The sequence below is a fragment of the Simochromis diagramma genome, unplaced genomic scaffold (genome assembly GCF_900408965.1).
Source record: "Simochromis diagramma unplaced genomic scaffold, fSimDia1.1 OVJJ01000602.1, whole genome shotgun sequence".
NCBI classification, from domain to species: domain Eukaryota; kingdom Metazoa; phylum Chordata; class Actinopteri; order Cichliformes; family Cichlidae; genus Simochromis; species Simochromis diagramma.
Window position 1 is genome coordinate 8833766 of NW_024387040.1, and position 22932 is coordinate 8856697.

The window sequence follows — 22932 nt, forward strand, 5'->3', positions numbered from 1 at the left end:
TTGATTTGTTTTCATTCCCTTTCAAACCTCCAAAACATATGCTTTGCTCGCTCTCCCATCATGCAACATGCAAGAGCCCCATCTAAAGTTTAAGCACCTCATGGACAAAAAAGTAAAATAGTAAAAACAACCCTCGCCCTCATAGGAGGAGTCAGATTAGTGCACCGAAAGCTTTGATGCTCCAGAATGTCAGCTCGGTGGATCGATCCAGCAGAAAACACACACACACACACACACCTGACCAATCAGAGGCGTCTATCTGTTGTGGACCTGCTGGGCACTGTGGTTTACAAGCTTCAAAGAGCTCCTTTTAATACACTGCTTTGATAGCCCTCAGCCTTCACTGACCCGCCGACCGTCCGCTGGGGAGCGTTTTAGCTTTAGTGGAGGAGAGAGGGATAACTGTTGATCATATTAACGAGCGCGAAAAGAAAAATCATCTCAAGTCTCAGATATTTACACCCCTGACCCCACGAGTCCCGATAACAGTCTGTTAGATCAGCTGCAGATAAAATAATACAAATTGGCTGCATTTTTCCGAGAGTAATTTAACACTATTAACAGCACTTGTTGAGATTTAGATGCACAAAGGGATGAAGTGAAAGCATAGACAGAAGAACAGTTTGGTTAATAACCCTAAGGGGGAGACAAATCATCACCTAACAAACCACATTACACATCTCCATATGCTCGGCCATCACAGCACATCCACATATTCATAAAATATATAATGATCGCTTCAAAAAGTGTCGATACATTATTTCAGTGTAGACATTATATGTTTCATTTAAGGTGGAAAATAAAATGATTTACAAAATGTTAAAGAAACCTTATTTTAATCTTAAAGCAGATGAATACTCGCCGATATCAGGCGTTATTAATCTGAGCGTATGTGTCTGTTTGCATTACACAGGTCCAAAGAAAAATCAGATACTTAAAGTATTTACGTGCCTTTTACGTCACTCATAGCAGCAAATGAAGCTGTTGTGTGTGATTTCTCAGAGACTGGAGAACATTTGTCACCTCGGAAAGTCGTGTTAACTTACAGAGCGAGCTGATGGTTTGACGTTACATTAATGTTTAAGGACAAAGAAAGCATGAAAGAGAATTTTGTCTTTCGGGTGGATTATAAACCTCATTCTGTCGTGCGTTTTTCAGAGCAGGCTGGTGTGCTGCAGCCTGTCCCAGGTTGAAATCACCCTGCATATGCCTCCAGTATGTTGGAGATCATTTGAAGCTATTGAACTGCACTTTAATTCCACACCTAATACTCTAAACATGTTTTAACCTCTTGAATATTCTTCGTAATGCTGCTCAATAAAGTGTTTTGTAATTTTTTAAGTAGCGTGTGCCCATTGTTCAAACATAATATTTAGATTTTATACTTTTCTGGTTCAACTAATCCCAAATAGCTAGGAGAAATTAAAAATGCATCCCAAACAAGAGCTCGGGTCTCGGGAGGTTAAATATTTATATATGTACAAAATTAACCATAGTTGTTAAAGTTTCAACAGACTGTGTGGTTCTTTTGCACTTTTCTTCCACAATGCAACTTTTAAAAAAACAAAGGCGCTTCAGAAGATTACAGAATATTTAATCTCCAGGGTTTTTTCAGTCTCACTTATTAAGGCTGGTTTTGTGAGAGAAAAGTTTGTTTTGAGACATATGGCTGCCACTAATGATCATTTTCATCATCAGTTTATCTCTAATATCTCTAACTTATTTCCTTTAATATTAAAATAATCATTAATTGCAAGGAAATACTGAGTGGTCCCACAGTGGGGTATATTACACGTTCACCTAATAAGTGAAAGAGACCCAGTTTAATCCCAGGAGGAGACACAAACCTCTTTGGGGTTGTGACAGGAAGAGCATCCGGCGTAAAAAGGAGCTACCTGCTGTGGCGACCCCTAGCTTTTTAAATACATGCACATGTTGAACATTTGAAATGTCTCACAATCTGTGTATAGCAAACAGGATACAATTCTTACATTTAAAAATTCTGATCAGCTGAACTAATCAAACTAATCTACCATCAGACAGCTGCTTTTCAAATGGACTTTCTACCTTTGTTTATGTCATTACACAGTAACTATGTAACATCTTTTTTGTTCAGTTTTAATTTGACACTATTCCTGTTTCTGAAACATCTTCATTTGTTGCTTTTTTCCGCTGTTGATAAGAAGGTAATGCGGTTTTGGAGTCACATATAATTTGGTACACTTTAAAACTACCAGAGATCATTTATTAATATAAAATGATGCCATGACAGTTACACGGGGTGTTATTTATTTATCTTTTCTTTCTTCGTGAACCAGGAGTGTTCACCTTGAGTGTTCGATCACATGCTGAAGACCGCCACCCAGTGACCTCTCGCACTGGAACGGCACTGGTAAAACCACCAGCTCTAAGCTTGGATATCTGATGACACTCGGGACGCTCTGCTAACCACCGATTCTCCACCCACTGAGGGCTTTTGGTGAGCGTGAGGCGAAGAGCAGGGCATCAAGTGCTTTTTCTTGTTTCTGCGACCTGTTCCCGAGCCGAGGCCAAACTGGGTGAGGAGACAAACCTTCTCCAGTCTCTCCATGTCTGCTCTTGCCATCAGTAGCTCACGTTATTGCTAATCACAGGTCTCAGAGCTACTTATAATAATGAAGATAATCCGTTACATCCTTAGAAGCAGCAATGCAATTTCTGATGTCAACTTTTTAAATATCCCTTTTTTTATTATGTATTATTGTAACAAGATTAGCGTTATCTCATTACTCACTCAGCTTAAACGAGTTAAAAACATGCACTTTGGTTGGAGTGACTGCAATAAAGCAAAGCTGGCTGTTTTGAAGTAATTAACAGCTGTGTGAGATGGTGAGAGATGTGTTGCCCCCTTATCCTGGAGCCTCAGAGGCCAGGGGAAGATTAGAGCTCTGATCTCATTCCCAGCACTTGTTTGGAGTCTGTCAGGAAGAGAAATGCCAGCATTAGAGAGGTAGCGCCACACTCCTGATATGATGAAATAAGGAGAAAAAGGGAAAGGGAAAAAGATGGAGGGATGGACAGAAAGGACCCTGCCCTTCTCTGAAGTGTCAGTAGCTTGTTTATTCTATTTTTCATCGTAGCTGCTGGGGCAAAGATTCCCATTTTTCCTTTTATTTTTTCCCCCCCACCTCCTAACAAAAACCACTGCTCTCATTTTTTATAGGTCTTGCAAACTCTCATGCCCCAGTGAAAATTACATTGTGAAACGGTAGAAATTTCAGGGCTGCCTGTGCTCTCCGCTGTCCCTCTGAGCTTTCAAACAGTCAACAGACTGTGAAGAATAAATAATAAAAAACTATTGATTATTTTGATGACTGCAAGATTCAATTAGGTATTAATTTTGCCCTCCAGTGGACCTATCAAGCAACTCAAAGGAGAGGAGCTAGGAGGTGGAGGTTGGGGGGGTGGACCCACATGCATGCAGAGTGCGGCCAAGCTCAGACAGAGGGGAAAATGTGTTTACCTCGGCGGGCCGAGAGGTGCATTGATGCGCAGTGTCCCACATTTAAGTGCTGCACAAATGAAGCCCTGATGACTAGTGACATTGTTACCGGGGATATGAGTATTGACCAGTCGGCTCACGTTTTTTTAACGACAGCCTAAACTACCCCTATTGATTAACATTTTCATAGATTATCATGTGTCATATCAAAGAGGGCAGATTCTCGTGATGAGCACATTAAAAAGGCCCCTCTGGGTAGGAATTCATTGACCACCCTAATAGACGTTGTGGGGGTTGCTGATGGGTGCAGGGGGCGAGATAAGGCTCACCCTTCTTTTTCTTTTTTTCCTTTTCTGCGCCTGTATGAGCCGCATGGTCACCTGTCCTTTGCTCAGACGTATTTAGGTTGTACTCGATTCATAAATAAGAAAGAAGGCCGTAGTCCTGCTGCTCCGTGTCTGCGCCTCAGAGCCTGAGGTGGGATGAACGCTGTCTGAGGAGCTTTCCAGTGCGAAGACACAAGGAGGAAGGGACAGAGAGGGAGGGAGGGAGAGTGTGTGTGTGTGTGTGTGTGTGTGAACAAGAGAGGGAGAGAGAGGGAGGGAGGAGGTGACATCTCCAGGGTTTGTCTTAGGAAGCTACCTCAGGCTTGAACCTGTGGTGGCCATTCAAATGCAGGAAGGTTGAGGAGGCTGCTTCTGGTTCAGTAGAAAGCATGCAATAGCCAGTCCCTGTGCTGTGGTGGTTTTAGCAGGTTTTAGCTGCTGCTTTGACTCTTTTCAACATTTGGACTTTCATTAAACACTTTTTCCCATCTTTTCTGCTGGAGCTTTGTCTTGGTAAGAGAAGTTTTTCCTTTTTAAGAAAGTTTTCCATAAAATGAAAACAAAAAACAGACTTAAATAGGCGCAAGTGCTGCTGCTAAATTATGTATTTTTAGCACACTGTGTATTTTCCTCAGTTTAGGCTAATACTTTAATCGCGTCACGTTGATGCTTCTCATTCTTGTTTTGAAGTGTTGACAAAAGAAAAAGGAAAGATAATAATTGGGATAAAAATTTGGGAACATCGGCGACTTCATCTCTTGTTTAGATCAGGCCTTAAGTTCACGTTGTCCCACTCTGCTGCGCGGTGTCACCCTTAATCTCATCTGTTGTCGCAAACTATGTGAAAATTGATATAATCAGCGGTGTGTACTGTCGCTCATATGTTCCTTTTAGATGTAGAATTAGATTTATTTCATTTATTTATCAGTGCACAGTCCATGGACCTCTTTGTAGACTGCTGTCAGCTTAGTGTTTGCTGAAGATGAGGCACATGTCAGGTAGTAATGAGCCCTTGGAGATGGATGTATCACCGTTTTAGGACTGCAGGGTATAATGGCAAAGCCACGCGATCCGTAACAGTTCTTCACCAGGCAGCAGCCGGCAGTATCAGCGGGGTAGCACCAGCCTCAGATAAAAGAGAGAGCTGGAGAGGGAGGGAGCAGGAGAGAGAGGGAGAGTGATGAGTGAGCCATAGAAAGGAGAAGCTGGGTAGAGAGAGAGTGAGTAGAGGCATAGAGAAGGAGCCGGTGAGGGTGAGACCACGAAGCACATCTAACCAGGGGCATTTTCTCTTTTTTTCCCCCCCCTCTCCTCCCTGTTTCCCACCTGGGCTTTCAGCTCCCTCCAGGATCCGATGATTACAGGGCAGCTGAGCAAGCCGCTGCTCTCCCTGCGCAGCGACATGAGCGTGGCAGAACTCCGGGCGGACGACAAAGCGGCCACCCCAGACAGCGATCTGAACGACGAGCCCCTGCTCCTGCCCTCCGAGGCCACGGACAGAGAGGGCACTCCCAACAAGCTTTACGGTAAGTCAACTTACACCTCACGTCCGTCCGTTCTCCTCCACAAAGCTGCTGGATGAGGTCTGGGTGAGAACTGGTACAAGCAGAGGGCTTCCAGTGCTGGGACAGGTGTCAGCAGCGGCAAACTAAGTGCAGCAACGAGCAAGTGCTTAGATTTGTTAATGGTTAAATTAGTGTTAATAGAATTCATTCACCTACAGACTTCAGAAAATGTGCACAAGTATTTAAGCTGCAGTATATTTTTATTTTATTGCATGTTAGTCCTGAATAAGTTATGATTGGAGGGAAAAAGTATTTAATATTGTTGTGTATTTTATGAAAGCAGCATTTTATGGGTCTCTTCTATTATAAAGTCAATTAAAAAGTTGATCTCAAACTGACTAATTTTTTCCAGTTAGAATATTTTTTGCTTTCACTCCAACTTCACATCTCTGAGAGTGTCTGATAATGTAATACAGTTCATCTTTAATCTAAATGGAGAAACTCTTGATTATTTAAAATTTAAACAATGATGAATTTTATGCAACTGATCCTAATTATAACATGCATTCTTCCCAAAATTATTGTATTAATTCTTAGCACATCACATATAAAATCACAGCGTCTGCATAATTGCTGAGACCTCTATTTTTTTTTAATGCTGCTTGTTTTTAGTCTAGAAGTTGGGAATTGTGTTCAAAATTAGACAATTTCTCAGTCAGCATGCTGATTATTTCTGCAGTTATCTCATTAATTGAGTGTTGAGACTGTTTGGGCTGTGTTTAGATAAGTGTGTGCTTTTTTAAAAAAAAACTCAATCACCAAGCCTCGTTATAAATCAATAAGCATAATGACAGAAATAATCATTTTAGCTAGTTTTCTAATTATAATTTGTAATGAAAAAATGAAAATTAGCTCTAAACGTTTGTTTTTCATCATTGCTTTTATTATCTGAATATTTGAAGATCTATTATTATTTTTTCTGTCACACAGAGGCAAATTGAGATTACAGAATTCAATGGGAATTATGTACTTTTATCCATATTTGTGAGTTTTATCCATCTTCACATATTAAATTATTATATTATGGAGTTTATTTATTCTGCTTGATTCTTTTTTTGCAAAAGACCTTTTAAAATGTTCTAGAAAGACATCTGAAGGATTTAAAAAGCTGATTATGTCATCATCTTAGCATTTGACCTTTTTATCTTTATTTTAATATTAGTTTATTATATTCTTTCTCTTTCCTTTTTCTTGATGTGGAAGAAAGCAAGTGACAAAATTCTCCTCTAATGGCTTCAGATGTTGGCACTGAATATTTATTCAAACTTCTCCTCAGCTTTTGATGGTCTGGAAGTTAGGCTGTCTCTGTATTTGTGGAAGTGGGTTTTGTGTGTGAGTGATTTTGATATGTAATTGCTTTTTCTGGTGCAGTAAACAGTGCAACTTTTTTTAATAAGAGGCGTTAATATGTTGAATATGTGCGTCTCTATCTGAATGTGTGTGTGTGAGTGTTGGAGGGGGGTGTGGAAGAAAGTATAGCAGCATGCCTATAGAGTGATGTGGCCAAATATTTGTGAATGAAACAAAATATGAATTTAGAGGAGGGCGAGCCAAATTTTACTCTCAGACCCAATCTGAGAGAGTTCGGTTGTCTTTTAAATCCTTATTTCAAGAATAACCCGAGGCTAGTCTTCTAAACAAGGACTGCGTTCTGCAGGATTTGTCTCAAAAGTGTTGCAATTTGGTTTAATAAGCATCAAGTTTCTCCTTTTTTCTTCCTTTCTGATCAGTTCTGAGTCCTCTCACTGCTTTTTATTTGTCTTTTTCTCTCACGTGTGTACACCAAAATATAAGCAGATGCATTGCTAGTTTTTTTTTTTAATATATTTATTTGATGCTATTAATTTGCTTTGTTAATGGAGCAAATGCTTAGAAAAACATGCATAGATCCAGTAATTCCTGGAGCACTGCTTGATGTTTGCTGACGGTCTGTCATCATCGGACATGTGTCTAGTCGGAGCCGCTCTTCTTTAACTTGTGAATTTCGAGGAGACGTTTCCTCTCTGCCCGGTGGCAGAGCCCTGGGCTGTGCCAGCAGCAGGTTGAGTTTGGGAACCGCTGCCCACACGACCTGTCAGGGAATGGCGAGGAGAAGTGGCGTAGTCATGTCCTCTGCTGTGAGGGAGAAAGTGGAAAGAGTGGGGGTGAGGGTAGGGGTGAGGGGTTGGAGAGGAAGAAGAGAATCAGCATCTTTCTTTCTTGAAACGCTTCAGGACTGAAAAGGAAAGGCATGGTGTGGTGGTAATTTATGCTCCTGCAAATGTAACTTTTTGGTATTTTTTAGTTTTTAAGTAATTCTTTTTTGGTATTTGCCATTAGGATTCATAGCAACATCTCTGATGTTTCTCCCAAGTCATCTTAGTCTAACACATGTGCCCAGAAAGGTTTAAATAAACTAGACTGTTTAACTTAATTCCTTAAAAGGTGACAAATTTGACCAATTTTGAGTGGATGAATAGTTTAAAGAGAGAAAGATCTTCACCAGTAATTAACAACTACAGCTTTTGTTGTCATTATGAGCTACATTTGCTTATACCTGTGTTTGCAGGGAACTCTCATGGCTGCAGAGAGATTGTATTAAGGTTCCAATTCACTCTTCTATTATGATTATAAATGCTCCAACCTTGAGACAGGCCTTTAAACTCAGACTTATATTTTTCAATGCTTTTCTTTATGTGTTTCAACTCTGTGTGGCGAGGAAGCGAGATAATGGCATACTTTCATTCCTCACATTCACAAGAAGAAAATACGACTTTGTTCTGTTTTACGCCTCTTATTTTGAAAAAATCCCTGACAGAATTGCTCCAGTTTTTTGATTGACAGACGTGCACGAATAGACGGCGCACTAATAGTTTCAAGGGAATGTAAATCATGTTGAGACTTCATTTGTTCCCCTGTAATTTAACCGAGTCTTTCGATTCATGATTCAAACAGTTTGAAATATAGTGACAGACTCCAGGTTATACAAGATGTTTTTTTTGTTTGTTTGCTGTTTTTTTGGGGGGTGGGGGTGGGGGGAGGACTGTTGATAGCAAACAGCTTTTGCTGAGTATCAATATTAATGAGCGTCTGCACTGAGATGTGGTTACATGTGCCATTTATGTGTTTTTATATTTGTAAGGACGACAAAAAGCTAACTTTTCTTTCCCGTAGGCCTCGTGTATGACTTTTTCATTGTAGCCTTAATAGTGTTTAAAAGAGTTTGTGCCAGAAGAAGTCAGGGGGAGACAATGACAGTAGCGGTCATGTTTGTCTACAGTAAATTGTCCATCTTCTACACCCACCACATGCTTACTGCAGTTGTGAAAGGGTCGTTCTCCTCCTAAAAGCTTGCCTGTGCAAATAGTCTTCCACTTCAGGTAACAGGGGCTACGAGGCACCACAAACATCCTGCTGCCTTGTATTTATTCCAAGTAGAAGTGGACATTAGGTGGGAAAGCTGTGGTTAGTAGGGCAAGCAATCTTTTTTTTTTTTTCCAGAGGACGAGATGGTGTTGGATGCGTACAGTTTCTGTCTTCTCTTCTCAAGCAAATCTCCCCCTTTCAGACATCAACAGACAAGATAATAAGACACTCAGAGCACAATTCGGTATTATATTCAGCAACCAAAGGCTCATCTCTTGTCAGTTTGCATTTACTCTCCCAAGGATGTGACGCTTCTATCATCATGCTGTCAAAGAGAGCCAGGCTGGAACGACAGGAGCACTCATTTCATACACTTACTGTCTACATGAAATGGTCTGCACTTATACGGATTCTGGCAAAATGGTGGAACATTTTCACAAAGGTCACCTAGAGGCACGCCCCCCTCCCCAAAAGAACAAAATGAATCTTCATTGATTCCCAGCGCTGGAGGTCATTCGGAACAGAAAGTCCAACCCGAACGGTACGTCTGCTGTAACGCTCCAGCGTGCTGTTGGGTGTTTTCGTTCCCAAATATAATCAGATTGGACTCTGGATTACTGATGCTAATTTCATCTGGACTAAAGTCCGACCACTAGTGGACTTTTGAAAAATGTGATTTTCATAGAAACATTTCTTTAAATGTATATTGAGAAAGGAAAATTATAGTATACTTCAGTATACTTTAGTTAGACAGTGGCATTGTTGGATAACTAGAATCAGCAAATCTGTGATAAATCACTTGGGCTCTATTCTGTACAGTTTAACACTTATACTCAAAAACATCAACCAAAACAAAAACAGTTTCAGCTAACCGAAAGAGGTCCAATCTGCTCGATTAACAACACTGGCCATCATAACTGAGGGTAACCTTCTTATGTTAAAAAAGACTTTAATAAGGTCAGTGTGAAGCAGCCTATAGTCAAGTGTTGATCCCAGCAAAGGGACGATTTAGGAATAATCCCAAACTAGAGTAGGGAATTCACATCCAGCTTGGTTATGGTTGCAGCTGTTGCTGCTACTTGCAGACACAGGAAACACAGGAAGTTGTTACTTTGTCTTATAAAACATACTGAACGGTGCCATTTCTGATATGTTCACTTTTAAAGTAAAAAGGAAGAACATCGTAATTTCTCCTTGATATGTTTTCCCATTCTAGTCGCTGAGCTGTAATTTGGACGCCTATTTCCAAAAATAACATTTACACTTTAAAAAAAAATGAAGCCACACTCGAAGCTTCTTTGACAGGGCGTCAAGTCAGGTAGGAGGCAAATATGAGTAAACATTTAGTAAATGCAATGAAATTAAATTAAATTAAGCATGAAAATATTTAAAAAAGGATGTTTTTCTTCCAGAACACTTTTTCTGCATTTTGTTCATTCCTCATGTTAGGAACGATAATGGATTAATCCTGGAAACCTATTGATGACGCACTTTTCTTATATAGGTAAAATCAGACCATTAAGACAGTAATCAGAGAACCTTAAGATACAGCTTATTTACAGCATCACAGGTAAACATATCGATTTGATGTAATTTCATTTTAACTACTTTTTAAAGAATTTTAATGTATCTGTTATCTCCAAGAAACTCAAAGAAAGCATCTCACAGTTCTCTGATTCATGTTTTCCATCCATAGAGCCCCTCAGACAAATCTAATTTGAATCCAGGAAAGAAATCATATCCACTGATTATTGATTTGTGTCATTACAGATATTGTAGTACTCCTATTTTAATCACATTTTGCAAGCCAAAGGTTTCATCAGATTTTCTCTTTAACCTTTTCATGATGTTAGCTTCACATATTTTGAGTTTGACGATATTTTGCCCCAAATTCATAATTTTACTTGATTGTTAAATGCTTGTAATTGTCACTGAAATTGAAGTTGGCATTTTGAAATGTATTTTAGGTCCTTTTGATGGAAAAGTGTTTCTCAGTGTAGTGGACATATGAAAATATGACAATTAAAACGAATAAATAACGAGCAGAGGTGAATCCTCTTCAAGAATTCTTAGAAAACAACCCAGAATAATGTTTTCAACTGGATTTGTAGATCGGACCTTGTTTCTCTGAATGCTTCCATACTTGGTGCTAGATATATTTTGCAGCTATGAGACAAAACAACTGTGTTGTGTAAAAAAATCTCTTTCATGCACACATATAATCACACAAAGGGGCGTGCACAAGCGCACACCGCTCGAGGCACGGGTTCTTATTATTTTTGTGTAATCAGCTTAGCGAGCGGGATGCATGGTGTGAAAGGCAGCTTGCTGATGCAGAGAGCCTCGTAACGTTGTGTGGTGAGGTTAAGTAATAAAGTGGCGCAAACCCGCCGTTGAATGGGCCACGCTGAGTAAATAAGAGTGGATAAAGGAGGCCGACAGGGAACAAGTCTCTCCCCGGGAGGTGGATCTCATTATGGGGATTTCAGCTGTCTGCGCAAACTCTAAAACAAGCTTAATGCATGCCTGTAAAGCAGGTGTAATACACTGGCTAATGTGCCCGCAGAGCCCGTGGCTAGCGCAACACAATCAGTGCATGGCGAGGAGGACAGGGAGGGAGGATGAGCGCAAGGCGGACTTCTTGTTTTTGCTACGAGCAGCAGCAAAGGTCATCACGTTTCTGATGCTTGTTTATGCAGAAATGACTTTGAGCAAAATGTAGAACTTCAAAATATCTGCCAGTTTAATTCTCCCCCATTCTTTCTTGGCTTAAAGTTGAGAAGATTGACTAGATTACAAGATCTATAGGTGGGCATCTGGGGAGAAAATAAATTGAATTTGAGTATGCATTTATTTTAGTTATCCACGTTCTTTAAGTTGGCAAATAATTTTCAAAAAAACAAAACAAACCATGCATGTGTTGCATCCACTCCATAACCAATATCTCTAAGCCTTTCATGTAGCGCTAACAAAGAGGCATCACATCTCCTGGCACGGACACGGTTTGTGTTGTTGAGATGTAATTGAAGCTGCAAGGGTCACATTTTCGGAATAGAAATTACAGTCTTGTCTTTGACTTGTGTGGCGTGAACTAGAGATGCATCCCAGAGCCCCTGTGTCCTTCACAAGCCTTTATTATTTATAACGCTCGCTCTTTGAGCAATGACCAGTACTAATGCATAACCTTCTGTCCTTCTGGCTGATTCGCTTCCTTTGAAACCAAAGATTGAGGCAGGAGAAGTGGGTGTATGGTGGATGAGGCAGGGGTGTGGGCGGGCGAAGGGGGAGAGCTAGTATAGGGCAGTGGAGATCCAGGCTATCGAGAAGTTATTATGTTTTTTTTCCTTTATATCTGAGGATGAGGAATAACACTGTGATGCTTCTTTCCTCCAGAACAGAGTTATGGACTTCAAAGCAATACTATTTCCTGACGTCCCTCCTTCCACTATTTGTCTGCTCCACCAGAATAATGTGCTGGGAGTGGTGGGCTGGGGTGGGGTGCCTTTTAGCTGTATGATTATTTGCTTGTTTCCACCTGTACCCACTCAGCTCTGTAAATATGGCCACAACAGGGCAATACAGTAAGAACTAATACTTTGGCCAGATAAACTCATTTCTAGATAAACTCCGTTTAGCTCAGGTTCAGTGGAGGTAAGATATACTTTTGTGCAGCCCGTATCACCTGATGTTATCCTGTGGTGATTGAGCCTGTGCTGCAGCGCTGCTGTGATCCATTGTTATTATACCTCTATGACAGAAGAAACGGGTGAGGAGTGGGGGAGGAGGAGAGGAGGCATTGAGGGGCAAGGGGTAGAAAGTGGGACATAGGCAGCATTAGCGCCAGATAGCCTGGGGGGCCGAGGCTGATGTGTCAGGCATGACATGTGGGTGTCTAGCCCCCCACACGTGCACACACAACTCATACACACCACGCTGGATTGGGCTCGCACCCCACCGGCTACTTCTATATGTCCTGCAGTTTACCAGATGCAGGTTTAAAAAAACAAAAGCCTCCTCTTAACCCGATCGTAGTGTGAAGATACAAGTTTGAAGCTCTTTAAGTGGGATGCATCAAAGTTTTTGTTATTTACTGCCTTCAGTTTACTTTAAAGTCAAAGACAAGGCTGCAGCTAAAAGTTGTTTCCAGTTGCTAATTTATTGGTGTAAAATCATCAGCAAATAGTAAAAGAAGAGTCATCACAGAAATTAAGGTTTAAATGTCTTGTTTTGTTCAACCAGTGACTTAAAATCCAGATTTATTCGTTTCACATGATAAAAAAAAACAAAGAGAAGCTGAAATAGTTCACAATAAACAGCTCAAGTCTCTATTTATTTATTGCAATTTTTTTGCTTTAAAATGTTTTTAGCTTCACTTTAAGAGCTGTAGGTTTACTATGTGGGTTTGTCTATAAAAACAAAGTAGAGTGGTATGATACTGAGTGCAAGGAAGGCCTTTTTTCATCACTGGCTTGCAGGCTGCAGGCGGGAGAATCCTATTTACAGCAAATATCATTTAAGTAATTTAAGAGGAGGAGCAATAGTGAAGCAGGCATCTCCTAAAAGGCTTACAGCTCTCTAAGACTAGTCTTCATCGCAGCGTCCCTCCTTTACTGATGGCCTTAAAAGGATGAAGAATAATTTAGATTGTTATTTGCCTCTTTCAACCCTGAGCTAATCAGGTTGACATTGCTTTGGGAATGAGGAGGACGCTCCATAACAGATGTGCTCATGTGCAAAGTGTCCCAAGTCCCCTGTGAGGATGCAACACAAAAGCCCTCTTTTCCCCTTCTTTTTCTTCTCCTCCTCCTCCTCCTCTTCCCTTCTCCTGCTTCCTCTCGTCATCACACCATCTCTCCTTCTTGACCTTTGAAATGGGCATTGCCTCTTCTCACCAATTTACCTCCCTCTGGTCCCTCTTGTGCTTGTGCCGCTTCCATCCCCACTCCAGCATCAAGGGAGAGACAGGTAAGAGCCGAAGCAGAGCACTCTCATGTCAGAGAGCCTTTTGGTGAAGACCTGTGGCCATGAGTGAGAGCGTAAGTGTTGGCGCACATGACCCTCGCTGCTTTAAGCATTGTTTACATGCATATTCCTCACCCGTTCATCACAAACTGCAGGCTTTCTTCTACAAACTGAAGTGCACTGTTTTCTGTTGTTTTCATACATAACCTGTCGCCTTCTTTTGCATCCACTTCCTCTTTGTCTGTCCTTTGAGATCTTCCTCATCTGCTTCTGGCTTAAACATGGCCTCAGAACAAGTCGCAGAACTGCTGAGGTGTAAAATCCTTTCTGTTTGGCACCACCTCCGACGTAATTCCCTAACTCCATAATTCCACTTTGTGCCAGAATAACGAATGAGGTAGATTTTTTTTCTCCCCTGTAAGGTCTCCGCCCTTGCGCGATGAGAAATCAGGCTTTAATGCGGGAGGCCCGGAGAGATTGCCGTGGCCTCTTCTCCCTCTTGCCCCTCGCTGTGCTCTTAATTAAGGAAATGACAGCTCTCCTAGCGGCAGCAGTAGCCATAATGTAGCTAATAGTGTTACCGGCAGACACTCAAAAGTCAGTCCCTGGTGATTTTCTATCCCCAGAAACACTATTGACCTATCCCTTGCAGCTTCTCCACCCCAGCCTCTAAACAGAGTATTACTTCCCTGCAGGTCCAGAGGGAGCCATCTGACTAAGAGCACCTGGAGTTATTGGCAGAAGATTATGCCCTGTGTTATTGTTGAGGGCTTTGGTGGGAGTAATGAAACACTGAGCTAAATCACTGGTGATTTTGGCTCTCTTGCATTCTACAAGGAGTTAAGTAAATCACTATAAAGCTCGCACTGCATATTACAGGCTGCTCTCTTCTATAAAGCACTGTGCCTTGGGTGTAACATTACTTTTTAGACTTTATTCCACGCTGCTTGAGATAGAAAAATGAAAGTGAAATGGTCTGTCTCTCTCGGCTCTCAGCGCAATGCCACATCAACTTTCCAAGTGGTATTAACAAAATCAATGGTCAAACAATCTGGGACAATTGGTTGTGTATTGATGGAATTAAACCTTGTGTATGATGTGGCTTGTTGTCTATTCGCGCTCATCCTTTACGCTCCGACAGCCCGCATATCCCCGTCCAACATAAATGCTCCAAGTCAGCGGCGCAACACACTTTTGATGATGAAAACCGTATTATAGTGCCGCGTGTTGTCGCAGCGCTGCAGCAGCTCCGCTCAGCAAACAATTAAGGACGTAATTAACTTTTAATCTTCACTCTTTTTTTTTTTTTTTTTTTTTTAAATGTGAAATTATTTTCCATGGATTAGATTTCAGTGGAAAAATGATTGACAACATCTTAATAGCAAACACACGCACTCAGCCAGACATTTTCAAAAGGACCATTATAAAAATGGGGGCCGGCTATTCATTCTGAAGAGCCTGAATCGTTACCAGGCCTCTCGTACATTTGACAACTTACATAATGCATTTCCACTAAAATAGCTTAAGTGTTAAAGCTTCTTTTATGGGCAAAAATTGATTCATAAATGCACTGAGGCGAAAGCTAACGTGAACACAAAGCTTTCAATAACACCCACTTTATACAGACTGTCAATGTGTGAAGCGGTTGCATTAGACAAGGTGGCGTGCTGATTGCTTTATGAAATCCAGGCTAATTGTTTTGTGGTGCAGTCCTTGGGGCTCGCTGCATTAAGACAGGCCGAATGAAGTCAAATAAATATAGCTCTTTGCCCCCCCGCCACCCTCCCTCCCTCAGCACCCATGTAGCCCTGAGAGGCCTTCTGCCTTGTGTGGCATTGAAAGTCACTCTCCAGTGGCCACTTTGGTGATCAATGAGAGAGAATTTATATAGTGGTGGATATTGGCAATATTTCCATGGCATAACTCACATCCAGCTGCACTCAGTGCTCTGTAAGAAACATAATTATTCCGCTTACATTTTTTTAAAAGAGCGAATTTGCTCTGATGTTCCCGTCATGTCACCGTCAGAAAGAGTTTGAATTTAATAAAGACTGCTTCGTGTAAGCAGTCAAGGCCACGAAGCCATGCATGTATGTACATTTGTGGGCTAAAGGGTGCCTTTGTTCCTCCAGATGAAGCTGTATTTTAAAGGCACTTTGCGCAGTTACAACGGCAATTAAAGCTGCTTAGGAATTCATAAAGTAAAAAAGGAGATGTACCCTGAATGTCCTAGATAAATGTAAAGCTATGCTGAATGCACGACGCTTGTTCTTTCATCCGTTTGGCCTCTTCTTTCATCTCTCCTCACATCAATACATCCATTCATTCCATTTTATCCATTGTGTGACCTGTGTATAATCACGGCATCAAAGGCGTTTCTTTTCAGTAAAGGTTTGATCGAGATATACTCTATTTTTCCTCCTCTGTATGCAGCATTAGTCTCCGTCTGGAAATACATTTAAGAATCATTCACGTTGGACAAGAAGATTTTATTTATTTATTTATTTATTTATTTTAGGGAAAGAAAAGCCAAACGTGTACGTGAGATTTTAGTAATAAAGAAGAATTGAAGATTGACTCCCCGGGTATTTCTTCTGTCAGCTATTTAATTTAGTTAAAGAAATTACACAAATCCTTTGGGGGGAGATGTGCATGTGTATTTATTTATTATCGATTTCTTCCCCAGCGATAAACATGTTAACGTTACAGATATTTGCAAGGGGGATGAAGCTTTCTAAGTTATTGTGAAATGATGCAATGAAAGGCATCAACGAATCGTTATTCATTAAGTCTCCCGCACTGTTTATCAGATAGAATCTATTATTCACAACCAGTATCTTAACTACAGTCATCAGCCCCACTCTCTGGAGCTTATAGGTGATTTTATAAAGTGTTGTTCTTTCATTATTAGATGAATATCCTCATTTTGCTAATTGACTTTGTTATGATGGTAATTGGATAATTCACTGGCGGAGAAGTTGCTCAGTAGCACTACTGGGTGTGTTATTGTTATCACAGCGTGGCAGCTGCATTTAGAGAATTGCTTTGAGATGCTTGGAAAGTTTGAGTTGCAGTAAATGAAAATAAGGCCGTTTCAAGTCTGGAGGAAGGAAAATTGCTTTCATTTGATAAGGTTCAAACTGAGAATTAACTGCTTGGAGACAATACGGCTAATGACATCCAGTGCAACAATTTATGGTCCTGTAATATTTATTCTCTGCTTTTCCAAATAAATAACAGCAGATTATGACGGCTTTTGTAGTATCTCTGCTTTTTATTGACTGTAATACAGCCACAAAGTATTTCCTGTATGTTCAGACTGATCTTAATTCCAGATACTGAGTGCACAGGGTGGGGCCGGGCACGGCATGATCTGTAATGGGTGAAATAATTGGTGAAAAGAGACTGGCTTGTCAAAAAAGCCACTGCGTCGCGAGGTTGATAAGCGAGAGGATGTGGACCTTTATCGGGAAGCAGGGCCAGCCAGCCAGAGGTAGAAACCAGCTAGAAAAGCAGGCTCCCCCTTGGGCTTTCACATCAACCATCAAATGCTTGAGGTTCATTTGTTGGGTCATGCCATTCACCAATTATTTGGATTTTATGCAAAGATGAAATGATTTTAGTTGGCGGAGGAGAGTTTTAAAATGTACTGCATAAATATACTTGACAGGCAATAAGATCTTGCTGGCAAGGCTATTGAATAGTACGTTTTGTATGAGGCTTTTATAAAAGTACTAGAAACCACTGCATGCCCAGTATATTTAACAAAAAACGAAAGGCCGTGAATAAAAAGACACAATGCATCAGGGATGTATTCTTTATTTAAAAGCTGTGATATTCCATTGAAGAAAATCAATTTTTTGAGTGGAAATGTGATTAATTTTTTTTTTTTCAATTCATTGCCGACATTGTGCAGTTTAGCAAGGTTTTGTGGCCTTCAAAACCATTTCCACATGATTGGTTTGATTTCATCTACCATTATATTCAGGGGAAGACTTGTTTTATGAGGAATAAAGTGCATTTAAAGAGATGTGTTAACTTTTTGGGAGGCCTTTTGTATCTTACATTCAAAACATGGTCGGGTTTATTAAATTCCACATGACATGTAACCTCTTTTTGTGTACATCTGAAATAAGTAAGTCAGTTTTATTGTGCCTGTAAATTTACTTGGTAACTATGAGTAATAGAAGTATGAAAACCTTTCAATTTTAAAGCTCATCAAAAAAACAGGAACATTTTAGTCTATTGAGAGTCTACAAAAAAAGTCTTTTTCTTTCTTTCCACCACAGGTTGTCCAGTCCCACAATAGCACTGCAACTTATTCAACACATAGTTCAGCTTTCAGATGTTGGTTAAATTATGCAGACACACAGCTCTTAAGTCTGTTTAAGGATCAGCAGAATAGCAAGACTCATTCAGTTTTCTCATAACAAACAACAGCTGCTAGCAGGGCAATAGCAGAATATCAGATTTTCTCTTGTAGCCAAAAGACTGCATGAAAACAACATTTTCCTCAGATGAGTCACCTTTAATGTTGTTTATTGTCTATTTGCTTTCATTTCTGCAAGTGATTCACACTCATAATACGAGTGTAGGGAGAGATTCTGTGAGTATAACAGTGCATAAGAGCAATAATTATCATAACTGTATTGTTAACATCAAATCAGCATTTAATTTTCTAATATCATGGTTATTGTCACTTCTGGTATAACGCAAGCCCGCTGACTGATGCCTGTCCAGAGAAATATGACACATTTGTGGACAAATTGACAAAGTGTCTACGACCCTCAAAGTTAAACGGTCTCTTTTGGGGTGGAGATCCAAGTTTTATATTGTCTAGCCAATAAAAAGAGGCAAAACTGGAAGTGACAGATTTTAAAATGTTTAGATTTTCTTTGGGAGAGGATTAGATGCTCAGGTTAAGTGTTTTGGAGACAAAGTTAGAGACAGAGGATTCATGGATGTAGGGAAGGAGTACATGCAGAGAGTTGATGTGACCGAAGGCGATGCTTGGGATATAGAGAGATGGAGGCAAAGGGAAAAGGAGCAGCCAAATGAAGAAGAAGATCCAATGAGATGTCAAGATGAAGAAAAATATCATTTTCACAGGAAACATGAAGCAGGTGGTCAATGTTTGGATTACGGGGCTCTAAATGACCTTCAAACCAGCCAGCTACCAAAACCTGGTTGCTTTGGAAGCATGGTAGCTGTCTCTCATGGTACCATGGCTGCTGGCTCGGTCCAGGATTTGTTCAAAAAACAGCAGTTTACCCGCAACATCCTGAGTGCAAATGAAATATATAAAATCAAAAGTTTATTTATTCAAAAGATTATTCTTTAAGAAAAATATACTTCCATATACTTCCAGATTCCATATTTTTGGCATAAATATGTTTTTGAGTGTAGAAAAATAAAGTACTGCTTATACAAAGTAAATATTTTCTTCATGCTCAGCATATAATTGTAAGAACAAGACTGGATTTTATTATGAATTAGCCACAAAACTTAAAATGCATAGCGTTAGCGAGCACTTACACCTAAGTTCATCCAAAAAGAAAACATCAAACATAACATCAACATTATCTTTTTTTGGATTTCTCCACTGTGGACAATGTGAAATATTGCAGGAAGTGACACAGCCGCAGTGCAACAAAGGGCAATTATTGCCAGACGTCTTTATTAATAAAAAAAATGACACCGTCTTTGACATAATGTGACATATTTGTGACTAAAAATAAGCAGCTGTCAGTTCACGGTGAAGCTTTTTCAGGCCTTTATTTAGAAAAATCAGACTTGAAAAGAAGTGAGCCATTTCACCTCATTGAGATAGGGTGGGTACAGTTGTTCAGATCTAATGAGAAACCTAAGCAGACATCAGTTTTGAATCAAATATTGCTGAACCCTAACTGATGCATGATAGCATGAGGCATCTAGTTTGTCCCAAAAGTGTCTGCTTCAACTCAAAAAGATGAGCAGAAAAAAATAAATGAATACAGAAATCTCTCAGGTGAAATCCGCAGAGCTGATTTAACTTTGGCAGAAAAAGGAAGTTCTCACATACACTCCAACTCTTAGTAAGTTGCAAAATAAGAAAATTCATGACATGGTTTTCATGACCTGTAGACTAACTACATTTATAAGGCACTTTTAATTAAAAAAAAAAAACATGTATTAATTATCTGCACACATGGTACTCAGAGGAAGCGCGCACATTTCCCATAATTTTTAGAAATTACTAAACTAAACTTTGTAAAAAGAGAAAAAAAAATGTCCTTTACATAAAAATCAATCAGAGCTGAAAAGGAAAGGACATGATGTCACGCTGATGACATTTTTTTTCTTCAAATTATTATACAATGTAAAAAAAGAAAAAGAAAAATCCTCTAAGAAACCATCACTTGATAAAGATGTCTCCAAATAGAACTCGCAAATACCTCGAATAAGAGCTTGAAGGTCAATCAGAGGCAGCTTTGTTCACTCAGGTTAAGGTTAATATTATAAAACGTGCCATCAATAAGATTAATCTATGAGTAGAAATCTACTGTATTGACAGGAAGACTGTAAGAAAGTGAGGGACCTTGTTTGTAATAGTTTTGCAAGATTACATTTCTGCAGCGCTACACGTTCACTTTAACCAACTTATTCAAAACACATTAATCCTCTGAACCATGAAACTGCTTCTTTTCAACTCTCATATTTGAAGTCTTCTCATGAAAATCAATAGAAGGTTACTGTGTGTGTTGGGCCTTGTTTATCAGGTGTTTGTCAGCTTCTTTGATGTTGTTTTTAAGATCGTGTAATTGTAAAATCCGCACTTCTTGCTGCACTTTATCCTGATTTTTACTGCAGAGTCTTTCGTTTGTTTGTTTTTTTCTTTTTAAATCGCCAGAGTCGGATAGTAAATATTTAGGATCATTTAAGATTTTTCAAGAAGTGCCCTTAAGTCTTTGTGTCAATAATAAGGCATCACATGATCTCCATATCATCAGGGTCAAAGGGTGAGGGTCAAATCAGCCTTTTGGACCTTTTAGAGCAGTCCACACTCAGAGGACTGCTGGGAGATTCTCTCAGATAGGGATTGCTTTGATAACCAATCATCGGTGCCCTTTATTTTCCCTGCAGCCATCAGCAAGCTTATTATCATGTCCCTGTCTGCTCCGCTCCACTCTGCCCTCATAGCAAACAGGTCTAATTGTGTCTCATAGCTGCAGGCCCAGAGCAGGGGGGTGGTGGTGGGTTTAGATGAGTGATACTCAGTGATGTAAATGGCTGAATAATGTGGCCCCTGCATTTGTGGTGGAGCTCTATCTCTCAGCGGTAATCTAGGCCATCGGGGACCCGCCAGTATGCATCATCCCCCATCAATGAGCCTCTCCGCTGGTTGGTAATTTATTCAGTGCTACAGCGGTTATTGATAAAGCACTTAAATACAAATTCCACCCCCCCCTCTTTCCCCAGCTGCCCTCTTCTGTTCTGTACGAGACTCTATGTTGTAACATCGCAGTGCGCCGTGTGCTGTGCATTTATCTACTTATCCAGCCTGCCTCTATCTCAGGTGGATTTCATTTTTGTTTGTTTGTTTTGTTCCCTTTTTCTTTGGACTCTGCTACATGGCTCTCTCTGCCTGTTGCTCTTTCAGGAGCTCGTGACGGATCGGTTCAATCTGACGCCAGCAGCAGTCCCTCCGAGCAGAGTCAGCTGGGCCAGACTCACCCAGCATACCCAATGGGTCCACAGGTGAGTGAGAAGATACACAAAAATCTGAACACAGGCTTGATGAAAACCTTTATTATCTTAAAAGTTAAAGACATTTACACAGTGCAAGCTGGGATACTCAGCTAAAAAAGTTGGATTTCTCATAAAGCTGACAGACTGTAGGTAGGATTTAATTAAAGGAAAACTAATAAGATATTAGACAAATAAAAGTAAAGGCATTTGCACTTTTCTGGCATTTGGTGAAGTAGTATCAGGAAATACGCTGACAAAAAAAAGGTAAACGAGGCTCTTCAAATGCACAAAGAACATATTTAACCCCCCTGAGAACCTTCCTTCAAATGTTAATTGTTCTTGAAATCATCCAGTTTAATTAAATAATCCAGACACAATGCTTTAAAAAAAGAGAGATCTTTAGTTATTGTTTGCTAAGAATTAAACGCTCAAATGTCTCCCCCATCTTGACTGTTTCATTAGTTTTCACTGACTGACTGCACTTTAATTAAATATTATAAAGAATTAGGCATGAAGCATATGTATGGTACCTTAGATAACTTACAGAAGTACAGAAAAAAAACTCCCCATTTCTTCTAGTTAGACGCTGAAGGCTTTAGTTTTGCTGTATTAAAGTTTTACTGTTTTTACAATTGCGGTGCCAAATTTCCAACCAGTTCTATACATTTCCACTCATTTTTTTTGCCGCTGGTGCTGATGATGTCAGAGGCTGTAGGAGGAGCTGCTGCAAAAGATGAAGCCTAAAACTTCTGCTACATAATGCTGTGTACTGTTCAGTTCTCAAGCCTGTTCTCAAAAGGAACCAGCTCAGTGGATAAGAGATAACTCTACGTCCTTGACAGCTTTAATTAGACTCAGAGTCTCTAAAAATGATCCTTTTTTTAATTAATTGATCTATTTTCTTTGTATTTTTAGTAAGCGGGACAATTTCCGTGGCCAATAATGTCTTTCTATCTATTTTATAAGGCACGCTTTTATTTTCTTAAGTATACCAACTTTCATCAGAGTCACGGGTCTTCTAGTTATGTGTACTCGGATTACACACCCAGATTGAGATTGAGTCTTAGGCTACGTTCACACTGCAGGTCTTAATGCTCAATTCCGATTTTTTGATCAAATCCGATTTTTTTGTCTGCTCGTTCACACTACAAATAAAATGCGACAGCAAACGCGCTCCAGTGTGAACGCTCAAAGCGGCCCGCATGCGCAAAAGAAGATGTCACACACAACGTGCTCTGTTTAGACCCAGAGCAAACAGTATTGTTTGACTGATGGCCCTTAATATAAAGACTTCACGTTTCCCAATTTTTGCTTTAAGTTATTTTGTTATCTAGATAATAATGTAGATAACCTAATAATTATCCTTATTGCTGTTTTAGAGAGGAGCAGTGCTTCAAAGGATAGTTGCAGATTTCTGTAAGAGTCTGCAGATTATGCAGTACAAATAAAATGTTCACGTTTCTCCAACGTTGTCTTCCCAACAGTTTCACCGGATGGCCAGGAAGCGTTCGCGATGTCTTATCGG

The 22932-nt window shown here is 40.1% G+C and overlaps 1 protein-coding gene across 1 annotated transcript in view; it reads left to right on the top strand.

Annotated features, from left to right (window-relative positions):
- The window catches only part of pou6f2 (POU class 6 homeobox 2), a 76812-nt gene that overhangs the window by 2438 nt on the left and 51442 nt on the right, over positions 1 to 22932 (top strand). Inside the window, 2 exon segments of the mRNA XM_040043697.1 lie at positions 5146 to 5333; positions 21319 to 21416. Of these exon segments, the coding sequence (XP_039899631.1) occupies positions 5146 to 5333; positions 21319 to 21416 (286 nt within the window).